At 36.7% G+C, this 17,174-nt stretch overlaps 5 protein-coding genes across 6 annotated transcripts in view; 2 read left to right on the forward strand and 3 right to left on the reverse strand.

The window, feature by feature from the left end:
• Nucleotides 1-577: 577 nt before the first annotated feature.
• CkIIalpha-i1 (CKII-alpha subunit interactor-1) lies at nucleotides 578-2,329 on the reverse strand. The gene is made up of 2 exons (XM_064689036.1): nucleotides 2,122-2,329; nucleotides 578-2,058 (listed from the first exon to the last, which is right to left on the reverse strand). Exons 1-2 carry the CDS (start codon nucleotides 2,233-2,235, stop codon nucleotides 1,084-1,086), a joined length of 1,089 nt encoding a protein of 362 aa, XP_064545106.1. The 5' UTR covers nucleotides 2,236-2,329; the 3' UTR covers nucleotides 578-1,083.
• Nucleotides 2,330-2,369: 40 nt separating this feature from the next.
• fwe (Calcium channel fwe) lies at nucleotides 2,370-9,446 on the forward strand. 2 transcript variants are annotated; one of them, XR_010437020.1, is made up of 6 exons: nucleotides 2,370-2,529; nucleotides 2,768-2,891; nucleotides 5,298-5,505; nucleotides 5,572-5,679; nucleotides 5,965-7,743; nucleotides 9,112-9,311. XR_010437020.1 is itself a non-coding variant. In XM_064689037.1 (5 exons), exons 1-5 carry the CDS (start codon nucleotides 2,527-2,529, stop codon nucleotides 9,257-9,259), a joined length of 591 nt encoding a protein of 196 aa, XP_064545107.1. In that variant the 5' UTR covers nucleotides 2,371-2,526; the 3' UTR covers nucleotides 9,260-9,446. The 2 variants fall into 2 exon arrangements, 1 of the variants encoding a protein (XP_064545107.1); XM_064689037.1 differs by lacking the exon at nucleotides 5,965-7,743 and having other exon boundaries at nucleotides 2,371-2,529; nucleotides 9,112-9,446.
• Nucleotides 9,447-9,979: 533 nt separating this feature from the next.
• Nucleotides 9,980-10,747, reverse strand: LOC135433084 (trigger factor). The gene is made up of 2 exons (XM_064689038.1): nucleotides 10,431-10,747; nucleotides 9,980-10,367 (listed from the first exon to the last, which is right to left on the reverse strand). Exons 1-2 carry the CDS (start codon nucleotides 10,462-10,464, stop codon nucleotides 10,114-10,116), a joined length of 288 nt encoding a protein of 95 aa, XP_064545108.1. The 5' UTR covers nucleotides 10,465-10,747; the 3' UTR covers nucleotides 9,980-10,113.
• A 1,158-nt stretch (nucleotides 10,748-11,905) lies between these two features.
• On the reverse strand, nucleotides 11,906-12,454 carry LOC135433257 (transcription elongation factor 1 homolog). Its single transcript, XM_064689271.1, has 3 exons — nucleotides 12,322-12,454; nucleotides 12,120-12,264; nucleotides 11,906-12,053 (listed from the first exon to the last, which is right to left on the reverse strand). The coding sequence occupies exons 2-3, from the start codon at nucleotides 12,233-12,235 to the stop codon at nucleotides 11,921-11,923; spliced, it is 249 nt and encodes an 82-aa protein (XP_064545341.1). The 5' UTR covers nucleotides 12,236-12,264; nucleotides 12,322-12,454; the 3' UTR covers nucleotides 11,906-11,920.
• A 4,157-nt stretch (nucleotides 12,455-16,611) lies between these two features.
• Nucleotides 16,612-17,174, forward strand: part of LOC135433319 (glycoprotein-N-acetylgalactosamine 3-beta-galactosyltransferase 1) — a 122,480-nt gene continuing 121,917 nt past the window's right edge. Inside the window, exon 1 of the mRNA XM_064689335.1 lies at nucleotides 16,612-16,925. The gene's annotated coding sequence lies outside the window, so the exon portion shown is untranslated. The remainder of the gene's footprint in view (nucleotides 16,926-17,174) is intronic.

Raw genomic sequence — 17,174 nt, forward strand, 5'->3', positions numbered from 1 at the left:
TTAAAACCAAATTTATTCAAAAACAAATTGAAATGAATTAAATCTTAAATTGTAACAAGTAACAACAGTAGAAAAATAATATTTTATGTTCTGTAATGTGCAACACCGAAAGCAAAAGCTTTTACAAATACTACGAGTATATCTTCCTACATTTACATATAGTTTCTGTTTCAAAAATCAATAGACATAACAAATACTTAACTTTAGTGAACGGGCTGCTGGACAAACAGATAAAACCCATTTAAAACAAGAAAAATCCAACCACAAACCGAAAACATTTAAGTTTATATTTAAGAGAAACAATCCGAAAATACTTGGGCGAACGATTTTGAAACTCTTTATAATACTCGTAGTATATATGTGTCTACAAAACATCTAAAATCAAATATAGTTTCCACTCAACAAGCTCTACACTTGCCGTAGACTAGACCCAAAATTCATTTTTAAACGTACCGCCCAAGTATTCAACGAAACGGTAAATAAGATACCTTTGCTATGCATTTGATCAGTTTCTACTGTAAAACGTCCAAAAACAAAAAGTAAATATCAAAAAAATGGCAATTTGTAGACTTTGAACTCGAACTTAAAACCGAACCAAACTAAGAATACTTAACGCCCATTTCATTCAATTAAGAATCAAGAATAACAATACAAATTACTCGTATAATAGTCGATTTCCCCCAATTTTTTTTTTCTGATTTCTGTGTGCAACCAACGATAGCAATATTTTCCAAATTCTGGCAATAAAAACTGTATTACATTTTTAATTTGTACTTCCGAGAAACCGAAAGAAATGTGTGTTTTATTTTTTGCCCGGTGTGTAAAGGAGGAAAAACGTTTTTATAATTATTATTTAAATTTGTGTTTCTGCAGCTGCTCAGTTTTATTTTGTGGCTGAGACATATATAGAAATCTCTCTTAAGCGGACAAGTACAGAAAAGCTTACATCATTTATAATTATACTAATTTGGCTCAGCTTGTCCTGCTGTCATTTTATATTCAAGTTAAACTTTAGTTTAGCAAGCTGTTGGTTAAGATAACTAACACCGTATACATATAGCTTTTGTTATTGCATGTTGAGGCTTAAAAACTGTCTTCGTCCATGTGAACTGTTCGCCGATGGCGCGACATGTTTGATTTATAGCTAAAATGCTTGCCGCAAATCTCACATGAGTAGATCCTCAGGTGCGAGCGCTCGTGCGCCAATAGCTGGTAACGGCAAGCAAATCGTTTTTCGCACCTGTCAAAACTGCAGGAAAACTGCTTCAGTATTTCCGCATTAGGACTCTTTTTACTATTTAGATGCATTTTAATGTGTTGATTATAGGCAATTTGAAATTTGAATGTATAGCCGCATTCGCTGCACTGAAATTCCTCATTTCGGTCGCGATGCACCTGGTTTTCATGATTCACCATGCTGGAGTAACGATCGAATAGGCAACCACACTCCTGGCAACGAAACTCAACTGAGTTCTCATCTGTCAAGTCTGTGGGTTCCCTTTCATGTCGCATGACATGCTCGTGCTGCTGCAGTAGGCTGGCGCTATCGAAGCTAACGCCGCACTTGCGGCACACATAGTATCGCAGGCTGTGGCTCATGTTACTGTGCGTCTGCAATTTGGTGGTGCTGCTGAACACTGTGCTGCAGTAATAGCAAATCAGTTCAGGGCACAGTCCCTCATTTCGGATCGCTTTGGCCAGAACTATGCCATCACCTGCAATGGCAATGGCGAAGTTGTTGTCAACTGGCGGCTCCTCCGCCCAATCTGAATTTTCATCCATTACATCCGGACATAGCTGCGCGTCGAGCTTTTCGTAATCTTCATCGCCATCGATTAGCTCCAGTTCCGCACTCACATCCTCAATATCAGATTCCAGATCGCTTCCACTGTTCTCATCGTGCAATTCCGTTGTTTTAATCGCAAGCGGCTGTGAAAGATTTCCGCTGTTCTCTTGGTTTTGTTGTGCGTTGCGCCAGAATCGTAATGTATCGCATATGCTGAGCACTTCAGCCATGCAGGAGTCGCATACACAGGTGCCCAACTCCTGGACCTCAGCCTAGGATCAGTCGTAATGGTTATCTTAAGCATTGCTCAGATTCAACAAATAAATAGTTCTAACCTGGATTTCAAACGTTGTTAACAGTTGCTGCAGTACCTCTTTTGCATATTTGAACTCGTCCAAGTGCTCTGTACTAACAGCAACATTTTGCACACATAACTTACAGAGGTCCATGAATGGTATATCTTTAAGAATTTAATAACAAAATATAAACAAAACAAATTCCAGCGCAGCACAAATTGATGAGCAACTTTATTAACTTGGGGAGTAATGCTGTTAAGAAAGCAGAATTCTGTTAATGTAAACAGTGTGGCAACGCCAGAAAGCAAAAATCGATTGTTCAGTGTTATCGGTATTATTCTGCATTTCTTTCTATTCTGCGTTTTTTCGTCGGTGTAAAGTGCATAAAATTGTTACATTTGCCCTGTAATAATATAGTTTAAGTTCAAATAGTTGCCTAACAAAATGGTACGTACATCGTGTATGCACCGTCTGTGCAAATTCTCTGAAAAACTATATGTTTTTACTTAAACGCGGCACTCGTTTTTTGGTGACGTGAATTATGCATGTGCGTGTGCTTGTGTATAGAATCCAAAAGCGGCCGCGTCACAAATTATATGGCTGATATTATAATGCAGCCGCACTTCGATTTTCCAAACATAAAACATCTTAATAATGCGTATTGCAATTGTTTCTCCATGTGCAGTCGTTTGCGGAAAAGTTAACGGGACTGATGGCGCGGCCAAATCAACAAGATCCAGCTGGCGGTCCAGAGCAGCCTTGGTATCTCAAATATGGCAGTCGTGTGCTGGGTATCGTTGCCGCATTCTGTAAGTACCAAATCATATTTGTCAACCAGCAGCAACAACAACAAGAACATTCGATTTAGCTATTTGCATCGATTTTTATGTTCTGCATGTAACATTTTGTTGTAACACTGCTTATCTACTTGCTGGTGTGTGTATCAGTGTGTGTATGTGTACTTAACCACCCACAATACTCACAGCACGCACACTCGGTCGTTCGCTCGCTCTGCGACCTGACATTGATAAAGCCAAAAAGCACAACAACAACAATAAGAAAATGCTACAAAGGATACAGAAATGTTTCTATGTGTGTGTGTGTTTGTGTGTATGCTCCACACATATGACAGGGCAGCATATTATATTTCTCTGTCGCTTTCTATGTCAAGTTTGTTGTGCTAAGTGCATTTTCAATTTTCTTCAATGCATTTCGATTTAGTCATTAAATTGCCATCAATTTTGCATGCATTTAGTAATATTTTTATCAGTAATTAATTGGCACTCTCTCTGTGTTAGTTTACTCTCTCTCTCTCTCTTTCCTTCTCTTTGTTTTCTGTTGTTATGCATATATTCCATTGTTCTTCATTTCCGCAGTTGCGATGACATTGAACCCGTTGTCTGATGGTTTTCCCTTACAGTTTAACGCGATTTTCAGCACACAATTTTATTTCACCCGCATAAAACCCGCTTAAAGTTCAATGACACGAAGACTATAGCAACTATTTCTAGCATCAAATGGAGCTTAGTCGTAATTAGTTGGAAATCAGCTGGCGCTGAATCATATGCCAAATGTTTCATAACAACTAAACCTGTGAGCAATAAATAGTAAATTAATTGAAAACAATCAGTGTTCTAGCCCAAAATGTCCGACTATAAAATACCCTGTAACGATTTAGATTCCAGAAAAACATTTGATAACTTCCATTCCATATTTTCCGCAATTTGACTGTTATAGTCTGAGATAAATGCGATCAGGCGAAAATACGAACATGGCTAGATCTATTCGGTTGTTCGATAATATACATACCTATTGATTGGGCGATGTCTTCTGCCTGTACCTGTACACATTTATCTGCATCAGGTTTTCATTTTACCTAGTTTCATTGGGTACAGGGTATGCGAAACAGCTAACAGACGGTCTACCTCTTAGAGAAGAGTATTTACATTTTTTTTAAAGAAAATTCAGTAGTGCGGCTTCCTTAAACCGGTTATATATTAAAAAAAAAAGCTGTGCTTTTTTAATTAATACTTATACCTTTTATTAATAGCCGCTCGACAGAGCACAGCGGCTTTGTACATGAGTTTATTTAATTCTGCACCGCAATAACCTCAAAAATTGAGATCAGCTTACAAAAGAAACTGGCTCGCTTTTAGATTTGTGTCTGGTAAACTATAAAATACTCTTAGAAATTATGATGAGAGCGTATAGCGGCTATATAAATGCAATTGCCAGAGTCTGACACTGATCTTCCGCTGAAACTTAGAAACTTGCTCAATTAGCACATTCAGTTATTTGTTTACGTAGTCGCCAAAGTGTTATCATTTGCGTCCAAGATTATTTTGTTGCCTGATAAACGCAAAGCAGCTGATAAAATATTTAAATGTAGAATGCGTACAAATGTTATTAAGATATAAGGCTTACAGCCTCCTATTTGAGTTTTATTTATAAATTGTACTGTATGCTTTCATTTCCTTACAACCAAAGCAGCCGCACAAGCTACAGCATTCATTTAACTTTTCTGTATAGATCATCAGTTTATAGAACTCACACAACAGATGTTTATTCTCCATTCATTTACCAGATACCGCAGCGACCAATGTTCCAATTTGAACAAGTGTTTTTGCTTGTTTTGTTACGCTTCTCTGCTCTCTTTATTATTTATTTTATTTTTATTAACTTTATAGAAATTTAGCAGTTGAATGAGTCAGTTCTTCTTTCTTTTTTTTTGATTAGATTACGCTTGAAATGTTATACTATATACTATTTGTCGCGAAACCTGAGAGATAATGAGGCCAAATGTTGGAGGCGTTGTTGATGGCAATTAAAATTTTGGGCAGATTCTGCTTTAAACAGCATAAAGCTAGATAAATGAAATGTCTTTGTTCGGATGTGTATGTTGCGAGACTCAAACGCCCTTATTTTTCGGAATTTTATCTAGCTATAAAACGCTTAACTTTGTTGTATCTAATTTGCTTAGGACTTATGATAAAATATCTAGCTTTGTGCACTAACAGCAAATGTGACATGAATCCAATTTAAGTAGATAACATGCATATAGACATTTAAATAGTTTAGTTGGAGCTTCATAATGTGTGTATGGAAATGTTGATAAATATTATTTCTTATTTCACATGTTTTCTAAGTCTCATTGAATCTTTATTAACCGCAGAATCGTTAAATATATTCTTACATATATTTTCTGTTTTCTCTAGTTGCCATACTCTTCGGCCTGTGGAATGTGCTCTCAATAATTGGATTGAGCGTCTCATGCCTTGTCGCGGGCATCATACAAATGCTAGCAGGATTTGTGGTGATGGCGCTGGAAGCGCCTTGTTGCTTTATTTGTATCGAGAAGGTCGGCTCGGTGGCGGATATGATGGACACCAAGCCCTTGTACTTCCGAGCGGGCCTGTACTGCGCGTGAGTAACATATGCAATAAACTAGACCATAAAGTAGCTTCTAATTATTTGATCTTATCCTCACAGCATGGCGGTGCCGCCAATATTTATGTGCTTCGGCCTGGCGAGTCTCTTTGGCAGCGGCCTGATCTTTGCCACCGGCGCTGTCTACGGCATGATGGCGTTAGGCAAAAAGTGAGTAATTCTTGGAATCATTCGTGGGCATTGACCCATACAACCAATTAGTTAGATAGTTAGCTGTTAGTCTGAAATGGAGCAGAGAACTAATACGGAAGGCACAAAATGCTAATCAAAATAATGTTCTCTCTATTCCTTGAACCGCTTGCACTGTGATTACGCTTACAATTAAAACTAATGATATCTAACTTAAAAAAAAAAACAATAACAACATTTATTATCTAACACAATGATAAATAAAAATAAAACAAAACAACAACAACACGAATAATAACTCAAAAGAGCTTCGCGCGAGGACATGGCCGCTGCGGCCACATCGCCCACACAAATGGCCGGCGGCCAGGCAGGCGGCCAAATGCAAATGGGCGGCGATCAACATATCACACTCATGGAAGATCCCGATGTTTGGCGTCCAACATAAATGCGCTAACCAAATGCATAAACTGCCAAAAACAAAGCATATGATAAACAATTAAACACAAACAAACACACCTAAACACCCAACACACACATCACACAATTAGACAAGGAAAGAAATATCATAATGAAATATTGAGTAACAAATATTTTACGATGCATAGTTTTTAGTGTTCGTTCCAATTAAAGTTAATATATATAATGATTAAAACGTTGTAGGGCCGCGCAGAGATCATAATACACAACATTGAATACAGAATACAGAATTACAAAACACCCCACCAATTGAAAAAGATAGAAACTTTTCATAATTGTTACGAAACGAAGAAAAAACCAAAAAAATAATGTTGACAAAATGTTACGCAAATGCATTTTCTCCATTTTAAGTCATTTGTCGTCCTTTGCATGTAGTTGCATTTTTCCATTTTTAAATGTCCTTTGTCGCACGAGGTGTTTTTGAAAAGTACAGTTAAATATACAAATATATAAATATAATATATATTAATATTAATAATACATGTACAATTTATTTTTAGTGAGAAATTATATTGATAACAAAAAAACACGCTAAATATTGCTATCGAGCAACAGCTTCCACACGGCTAAAGTACACAAATTACCTGCAACATAAAAAATAGTCAAGAATCGTAGAGCAATAAATACAACTCAGAGAGCATTAACTTAATATACTTGATTGCTTGAGCATAATACCAATTTAAATGTTAAAATGTTAAACGAGATAAACAAACGTTTCTTTGTTCATTTGATCACGAGATAATGTAACAAATATCAAATGTAGAAATCCAATATGCAGAATTGTTCATAATTTTTTGTTCTTATTTTTGTGATTGTAATTAAGTATGAGATATGCATCTTATAAATTCAAGAGGTTGTACCTTTACTGTATTCAGCTATAGATTCTTTTGCTAAGTAAAAAAAATGTACAATGAATTTGTAACGATTCAAAATGTCTACTGTTTGTTCGGCTATGGCCTTTTTTCTCTCAGACATTCGCAAAAAACATTCCAATATTCTTTTTGTTATTTATATAACAAGTTTGATGATATATATGTATATTTGGATATAGCCTTTAGTACTTCCAGACTTCAGTCTGCCAATTAATATTCATATATTTATACTCAGCTGTTGTATGATAAATTATTTATCAGATATCAACATATTACTAAATATCGTGGGCTAAGAAGCACTCACAGAGTTCTGAATTTATAACTTGTTTATTTATATATAATCAAAAACATATTGTTTAATCACCTAAAAAATACTCGCAAACAAAGCGTAAGCAACCTAATGGATCCATATTGGCATCCAATGTGGCTTTCTTTATATAAATGCATACTCTCTGATTACTTGTTACAAATCACTTTCTCGCAAGCAGCCTGAACAGAGTCCTAGCTTAATATACCTTATATATAGTTAAAATTAGTTAATTAATTAATTATGCATAACGAACGCAACACTAAAAATCATTCAAGTAAAATATTCTGTTTAAAACTAAATTTATATAACATATGTACATTATGCCAAAGAATTGTACATGCCAAACTGCCCCAGAACAGTCCAGTTAATGCCAATTTGCAGCCTGCAGCAAGTCAACTACATAAACTTCAACAACAACAGCAAGAAGTACGCTAATGTCAAGGCAATTCATTTTTGTATAAGCAATTCTCTTAAGTATTTCGAACGATTGTAGTTTAGAAATTTTTTAATCACTTCTATTTTCAAACTTAAAGTTCTTTCTAATTTGCACTTGCTTTTTAATAAGTATTTATATAATTTGGTAGTCCCTTTATATAAATATATATATATATATATTTTTTTTTGGTAGCTTATAGCTGACGACTCACGTAATCGACTACGGATTTTTAAAGTTTCAGTTTGTTATCTGCTTTTTATTTTACTACAATCGACGGTTCATTGTGGCTGGAAGTGTTGTTAGCTTCTTATATTTATAAATTTATGCCTATATATTTGGGTTTTCGATTTCCTTGTTTGATTTATAGTTTGTTTTTTACTCTTTCTCTATTGTATTTATATTTTTGCAGTTTGCATGGGCCTTTCCACGTTTATTCTGCTTATATAGGGATATGAGCTTTTTAGTTGACATAGCTATAGGTTATAATGTTGTGACCTATTATTTAAATATTTCAAATTTTATTTTCATGTCTTGGTATTCTTCTCGATAGATATTTTTTCTTTTTCTGGTCGATAATTAAACGGTTTTTTTGTCCTAAACCCATTCTAGTTTATTCTTAGACATTTTTATTTGGCAGCATTTGACTTTATTGGCTTTTTCTTCTCTTACTTTGCTTAGTCTGTATGCACACTTCCTTCTTTCCCGCTTTCGCTCTGACTAAATCATTCACTTATAAATAAATCACTAAACAAAATCAAACGCTGTAAGCCTTACATCAATTTATGAGAATCGCATAGAACGATGGTATTTAAAGGGGAGAGCTAGAGGAGAAACTATTTGTTTCTCTCTAGGTCTCTTTTTGAAATACGCGTATGCTATTTTCAAGAAATCTACTAACCCTTACATGGTTTTTTGAGTTAGCGATTTGTTTATTAAAAAGTGAGTGGCTTGATGAAAGATTAATTCAAAGGTTAAGAGTGCGAGTGGGAGATGAGGAAACTTGTAGCAGGAAGAGTGTTTATATAGGTGTATGTGAATAAAATATGAGTTAATGCGAATGTGTGTTAAAGCAATGCAGACTTGGGTATAGGGGTTTTTCCTAGTCGAACACTCTCGATTAGAGCACTCGCACTTGTTTAACGTTAACCAACATAGTTGTTTAATAGTTGGCCTACGCATAGCAATACTCCACAGTTCCTCAGACACACATTCTTATTAACTTTCTATTTATTTAACAGACTTTCCAGTATTATGTTGTATTATCTTGTGTTAAGTTTTCGCAGGCTTGATGTGGTAGATATGCCATGTCGTTACTTTTGTACTTTTGTCTAAATATTCGCTTTCCTAACTCATCGTAGAGCCTCCGCCGCCGAAATGCGCGCCGCGGCACAGCAAACATCATACGGTGGCAATGCGGCGCCAACAACCAACGATCGGGCGGGCATTGTGAATAATGCGCAGCCCTTCTCCTTCACCGGTGCCGTGGGCACGGACAGCAATGTGTGATGAAATCGGTAATGGAACATATGGATCGTGGCTGGGGTGTGCGGTGAGAAAACAAGACTCAAAACGCAACGCAACGCAACGCATTAAAGGCAAACTATAACATACAACAAACAACAACAACAAAAAAAAAAGAAGCAAAGTAAAGCAACATCACAAGGCAAATTTCTAACTAACGTGTGCAATTTATTGTTGGCGATCAATTTCCAACCGGACCCTAAATATAATGGATCTCTCTCGGTGTAGAGCTGAAGACAATGTTTATAAAACTGAGCAGATAATGGAAACCTCAAAGAACCTCTTCAAATAAACCGTCTAATCATTGATTAAAGTTTTTGTATTAAATGTTTTGGCGTTTTCTGTTTTATATTTCTAATTGTTGCCTGTGTATCATTCCAATTCCAATTTTTGGTTTTAAAGTTAAAACAAAAAAAAACAAAAACTTATTTAAAATTTAGTAAAAATGAAACTATAATTGACCATATTTAAATTAAATTATTGAGCGATGGCATAATTTGTATGCAATTTATGTTTAGTCATAGTTTAAATATACATATAATATATTTAAATGCATAATACAAATAAATATAAATATAAATATAAATAATTAAATGTTTGTAAACCATATTAAAATTGAATTATGCGTACTTTAAATTATGTTAAATAAAATTAATTATACATACATTCAGCTTTTTTGCGCTCTTTATAAACTTTATTGCCACTTAATTGTTGTTCAATAATTTACAAATATTTAATGTTAAAATCCACATTCTATTGCATTTGTGGTTTGTGAAACAATTTTAAAATAAGCATAACAGTTAACGAAAACATTTAAAAATATTTGTATGTAATATGATTTATGCATCATCCTGTGAGCTGTCGTTGCCGGACTGATCAGCAATTTCTTCCAATACAATCTCATCATCATCATCTGTATCATCATCTTGTGCCGCATCATCGTCATCGTCATCTTCATCAGCTTCAATATCTGCACCGTCTTCCTCGTCAGCCTCCTCCTGCTGATCGTTGGATCCTTCCCAGCGGAAACGACGGTCGCTGATTTTCTCCTCGCTGCTTTCGGCAGACACCGCAATGATCACAGCAAAGAGCGCTACATGTAGAGCATAGGCATTTGAGGATTGTTTGTAGATGATAAAAGAATTGTTTAACTTACCAAAGCTCATGATTAGGAACTTGTTGGATAGCATGTTAAATGAGTTGATTTCTTAGAAATTTTCAATGCTATCTGTTGCGTAGGCTGCCCCTTTTATAGTAAAATTTTGGCATGCGCTTTTAGCCAAAATTTGCTGTGCCTGGCGCTAAAAACTATTTGGTTTTAAGCAGCTGTACAAATATTAATATTTTATCTAAATTTATGTCATAGTTATTGGGTCAGCGTTTCACAGTTTGCTTATGTTAAAACTCATTGACATTAATGCTTAATTGTAATTAAGTTAAATTAATGAGCTGTTGAGTGCAAAAGTTTTCTTTTTCTATGCGAGTGGAATTTTCCATGTCCCCGTCCCCGTCACATAAGCTTAACAAATTCAGCTTCCCTCTTACGATTTGGGGTTTGTATTGATCGACAGATTCCTAAATAGTTTTATCCCGCAAGGAACAATTTGATAATGCATTTTCTCTGCTCACGTTATCCTGACTGTAATATCGTAATATCTATCTCAACGGATCGTATTACAAAAGTACAAAATATCTCTTATTCTATGTATTTAATACTATTTTAATACTACGAATCTGCAAGTGAAATTCTGTTTTTTATTTATAAATTCAAAAATTAACGGCTTTTTGACAACCGCTGGCTGCCGAGATTTTTCTTAAAAGCAGTCAAAAAAGGCGAACAGGGGCTTTATAGCCATTTATAGCCGTTTTTTGCGGTTTTTAGCAGAATTTTAGAAGTTAGTACTGCATACTTTCGTGCTGTCTACATAATACGTTGAAATTAAAATTAAAATTGAAATATCTCGGGTACCATATGTCCGATATCGGAGATATATACCCCTTTCTTCTCGTACGGATCCCGACTATCGATTGACACCAAAAAATCTGAATTCTAAGAAATGGCCCAATTTGAGAAAAACTACTATGTTTTTTGCAAAAATTCCGATGTTGGCTGAAAATGGCCGTGACAACGAGTCGAACGAGACCAATCTTTCCAAGATCGGGGCTCATTTGGCCGAGATACAGCGATTTAAAAAACGCGAAAAAATGCCGTTATAATTTTGAAGATTTGTCGTTTTTTTTCGATAATTCGGCTAAAAATGGTCCGATTTTGGAAAGTTATACCTTTTTGAACTCGTACTGAAATCGGGAATCGACTTGCATACCACATTTTTTGAAAATTTTGAAATTTGAAAAAAACAGGCAGACGAACTAAAATCAAAAATTTCATTGCATACTCAAACGGAGCGGTGGAGCAGCTGGTGGACTGCTTTAAACTAGATTTCGATACTATCGAGGATTAACTAAAAATTCTACTTTATTTGCTTCGCCTAAAATATGTCCATAATAAATTGGCGAATATGTGAATCCCATGGTAATCCGGAGGGGGAGGTGTAATTTTCGTTGTTGGTGTTACAACAAAAACTTTGTGGGCGTATTAACTATATCCTGTTGTATGTACACTTGTGTAAATTCTTCGCTCTTATCCTAATTAGTCTCCTCACAGGCATCAATCCAGTCGTTATAGACGTCGACTGGTTCCGATAGGGATATGATTGTCGTTTGATAGGATTCCTGACAGACGCGACATATAATGCGACCTACCTTCCTTAATTTGTCCCTAATTAAGCAGATAGATAGATCATTAGATAAAGGATTTTGGCCGTGTCGCTCGGTTGAAACTTACAGAATGACATCGCAGGAACGCTCGTGATTACAAAAAGGACAATTAAACTGTTTTTCCAGACTCTGGATGTTTTTACGCTTTGGCGGCGGCTTGCGCTTAGACTTGCGACGTCCCATGCTTAATTCTCAGTAATCTAACGGAGAAACTGGGGAAAATAACACATTTTTTGGGAAAATACGTACAAAATAGAGTAAAAACTTACAATACTTGGCCTTGTCCGTTGTTCCTTGGCTCACGTTCAGCTGAGAACTAAATTTTTGGTAAATTCTCTCATATTGCTAAGGGGCTTTATTTTGTTTTTCAGTGACAGAAATATCAAGGAGTGCTTTGATTTTCATTTTTTATTCAAGAAATACCATTAAAAATTTGAGACTGATATTTCTACGCTTACTTCTCTTTACAGCCTTGTAGAGAATATTCTTAAGTAACAATAATTTCAAGGCGGGCTTTGTCTTTTTTATTAAAGAAAGAAATTTGCTTTAAATTTTGTATTTCAGAATAATATACAATTTTTAAGATACTGCCTCGTTGTAGGGAATACTAAGTGACAGAAATGTCAAGGTATACACATTTTGAATTTTCTTTTAAAGAAAAAATAGTATTGTTTTTCCTTCATCCTTTTTAAACTCTTGTGGGTTTTTTAATTTAAAATGTGTCGCACATGGGAACATATATATTTCTGATCAGTATAAACAGGCGATATATATATATGTATATGTATATATCTGCCATAAGAATTATCGGACGCAAAGTAGGTTGTTGTACCGCAAAATATTCTGTTCTCCAATTTTTTAATTTTAATCAAGTATCTGCAAAAGTCAAATGTCTACAAGGGTATTAAATCTTCGGCGTGCCGAGGATACCTTACTTTTTCTCTTGCAAGTCAAATGTTAACCGAATTTCTTGTGCGATATACCCACTTATTCAGCTACGAGGAGCCTCCCTCTATTACGAATTTGTTTGATATTGAAACCACACGTAAACTCAATTGATTGTGCCCACATCTGTTAAGGGTCTCGGCAGATGCCTCTTATCTAATGCTTTTGTTTGGGTTTGGGTTTTGCTTTTTATTTTATTTTATTCAATGTAGCATAAAATCGCTGGTTCATTGTGAAAGATACTTACCGATCTCGTGAAGGTATCGATTACAGGCCGCGCAATTTGGTTGAGGGACAAGGATATGTTTAGATCTCTGTTGATATCGTTGCATGTGGGTCAAGTGTTTGAGTTTGGATGCAGGACTCATGGATCGCTGGCGAAGGCTTTCCCACAGTTGCATTTGAAGCCAGCGAATGCCGATATTTTTCTGGCTAAAGCGCCGTAGAATTGAACAAAACACTCAAACTCTGACGACAGCTCAATACACAGCACGACTTTCAGACAACCTGCTGTTTAACATATTAGCACCAGGACATCCCAGGGCAACGGGTGGTGTTTCACAGGACAGCTGAAAGTGTCAACAGTCGGCGGCGGCAAAGGCAACGGCAAAGCAAAAAGTGAGCTGTAAACTGTTTGTGCCTGGCGTGAAATTGCTAACAAAATAGTTTGCCAAAAAGTTGACACTGGCAGCAGGCGGCAGCCAGGACGCAATGGAAGAATTTCAGTGCACAACAGGATATATTGGATATGCAGCTGTGCAGCACATTTATTGCATTCGCCACGCTTTTCAAGGCAAAAAACAAAAATAACGCAACGATTTCAATTTATTCGCTAAATGGGTTTAAAATTTCATCAGGCTAGTTGATCGAGCTGCTTCCTGGCCAGCCTAAGACGCTGCTTCCGCCTTCCGTCTTTCATCAATTTCAGCCTTCTTTTGTTGGTCTTTCGGGCAGCATCATTCCTATTAATCTCCTGCCCAGCATTTTTGCCAGCTGCTGCTGCTTCTGCTGCCGTTGGCCATTTGCCTTTTGTGGTTCCTCGGCCAGTTGACCAGTTGCCGTTGGCCAAGTGCTCGCTTGGCTTTTGTTTGGCCTACTTCAATGCCCTGCCGACGCGTCCTTAAATGCAGTCGATGCTCCTTTTTTTTCTTTTCCTTTTTTTTTTGCTACGTTCTTGTTACTTTTCTGCTCCTTTGTGTGTTCATTTGCTTAAATGCATCTTATCCTGTTAAAGTGTGCGCCTTCTGTTCAGTGTCCCTTCGCAGAAAATTGATCTTTTTTGCAAATTTCCTGCAGTAGCCCGGTTTTTGTCTTCGTTAACGTGCTTTCGAGCGCGTCTTAATTGAGTATTTCTTCCTTCATTGCTGCAGATAATGTTACTGTAATGCAAGACCTAAGTTCCGCTTGCTTTTCAGCGATTGTTCATTTCTTTTAATGCTCTAAAAGGACTTAGAATTTTCAAACATGTTTGCCCAATTAAATGAAAAACCTTTGTTAGATTAGACACAAAGCTATTAAATGAATAACCAAGCACGTTGAAATTGTTTCGTTTTTTTATGGCTAATAACTTTTTACTAGCAGTTTTATTTTATTGAATACCCCTATTTATCAATAATAAAACTCAACAGTTATTTGATAATTGTAAGCTCCATATAAACACCATTAATAAAAAAAAATAGCTAAAACTCTATTAACAATACCCAATCTCATAAAGAGGCCACACCTGAGGGATTTCTCCACCCAAAAGACAGAAAAAAAGCTTTTCAAACATAAAAACTGTTGTTCTTTCTGCCCAATTAGTTGTTTTAAATACCATAAAATTATTATGTTGAATATTTTTGTGGGCTGATTGGATTTTTATATTCAATGCCCATATCGTGCTGCCCCGCTGCCCCTCCGCCCCTCTGCCCCGCACTCAAATTTGAGTGCAAAGCAATATTTCATCAAAAATGCGATGCGCCAAGGCGCCCAAAACATAATTATTAATTAAAATTCCCAAATCAAAATCAAATTACCACTAAAAAAGAAAGATGCATAAATTTTTGTAAAATGACAACCATACACACAACACACACACAGCACACACACAAAGCACACTCAGCTGCAGTCTGCCGGGGTTGGGGAATGGGACGCCTGTCGCCAGCGTCTTCCGCTTTGCCTTGGAGCAACTTCCAAGAATTTTGAAACTGGAAAATGCTATTCGGAAAATGCATATTATAATAAAATTAAATTATGCATAATTATAAATTTTTTGTTGCTGGCATTTAAACAAAACTAGCGTGGCGAGCAGGGAGAAAGGGCAGGCCCATAAAACTGTCATAAGGCGGTAAAATTGTGAGGAGCTAAACTAGATATGGGGAATACTTAACAAGTTTTTCATTTTCTTTTTGTTGCGACACGTGTGCCTACAAAATCTGTAAGCGTACCGGGGCAAAGCACTAGCCAACAAAGTTTTCAGAATTATAAAATAAATTTGAGGAACATTTTTTGTGTATTGAAATAAAATCTGCTCTGGTAAAAATCAGAAATCATAAAAATGATTGAATGAAGCTATTATCATACAATTTATAGCTTAAATAAACCAATGAAAATATATTCTTCTATATTATAAATCCAAGATTTCCGTTTACATAGTTGTTATGTTGGAATAGGTTGTAATAGGCACAAATAAATTTAAATATATTTATCTTACGGTTATCTTATTTAGTTTTCCTTAGCATATTTTCGCCCCAAAGCTGCGTAGTCCTTTTCTTTCACACTGTCCACCTATATATTCCCATTTATAGTCCGAGTCCTCTATTAAAAGCAATTCGTATTCGTATAGTGCACAACTTTGTTGCACAGTGTAATAATATTTCCATAAAACCAATGAACGCGCTGAGGGCAAAAATGTTTTTGTGCTCAATTAGCGTATAACATTGTCACAACCTTCCGGCAGCCCCCAAGGCCCCGTGTTCGACAACATCAACAGGTAAAAAGCTGATTTGGTATGCGAAGGAGTGAGCAGGGCTAAGGGAGCAGGAGCTGCCACATTTCATAATCGTTAAAATGGATGAAAACCCCTTTTTGTCTAATGCTCATTTTCATGCGTTTTCCCGGAAAATTATGGCCACAAAGTGCTCGGGCATAGTTTTCCATATTTTTCCCTGGGCTTACGCGTGGCCGCGATTTAAATTATGACAACGAGGAGCCCAGCTCGACTCGCCTGGGTGCCTGTGTGCCTGGCTTCCTGGCGCCAGACCCGTTGGTGGCCTCTTGCATTTGGATTGGGTTTGGGATTTTGTTTGTCTGCTTAACGATTTAAATAATGTCTGGGCACAGGAAGGATAACAAGCGCTATGGCGCTTCCATGGAACTATAAATTTTCAATTCGAGCTTGTAGCAGAGCATAATAATGGGCAGGTGGCAGGGGCAACTACTAAGTAGGAGCTGGAGTGCTGCCGGTAGCAGCAACAGCAGCAGCAGCAGCAGCAGCTGCAAATTGGGACAAACTAATCTTATCAAATATTGACAATAACCCAATTAGTAACCACCTACAGCAAAGAAACGTTGCAGAAGACAAACAAACATTGCGCAAAAGGTTTCATCCTCATCTTTTATTTCTTCAGAAATGCTACTAGGGAAGCTGTCAGCCCGACTGAGAATGGGAATGGACTGCGAGTAAGACATCAAGGAGGCAAAGTCGCAGGACAAATATCAAACGCAGCTGCCGTCAGGACAATGCGGATAAGTCAAATCGCAAGATGCTCGCGTCAACCATAAAACTAGCCAGAAAGATAAAACGCACGCCGGACCTAAAACCCGAGAGCCCGCACCAGGACCGCCCCTGGCGAACGCTACGAGTTTTGGTGCACGCCAGGCAGCCTCTAATTTGTGAAACTTGCCTACAGTTTAGAAAGCGACGGGCAGTCGCCGTCCGTCCGCAGTGGTAAGTCCCTCAGCGAACCCCTAAACAAAAGAGCAACCTCCTACTTGCCATGACATTTGAGATTTTGCAGTCGATGATTTCCAATGCCGGACAATGTCGCTCAATTCTATAGAGATGTTCTTTTTACTTTTTTTTCGTACAGCTCGTGAAAAGCGCAATTCTAACTGCCCACAAAAGGATCCGAAAATTTGCCATAATCATGACGTTTTGTAGTTTACCTTTTCATAGATCCTGTGAGCATTTGTCTCA

Source organism: Drosophila montana, unplaced genomic scaffold, assembly GCF_035044405.1.
Source record: "Drosophila montana isolate Dmon_TW-CO22-7 unplaced genomic scaffold, ASM3504440v1 contig_3217_1, whole genome shotgun sequence".
Classification (NCBI taxonomy): domain Eukaryota; kingdom Metazoa; phylum Arthropoda; class Insecta; order Diptera; family Drosophilidae; genus Drosophila; species Drosophila montana.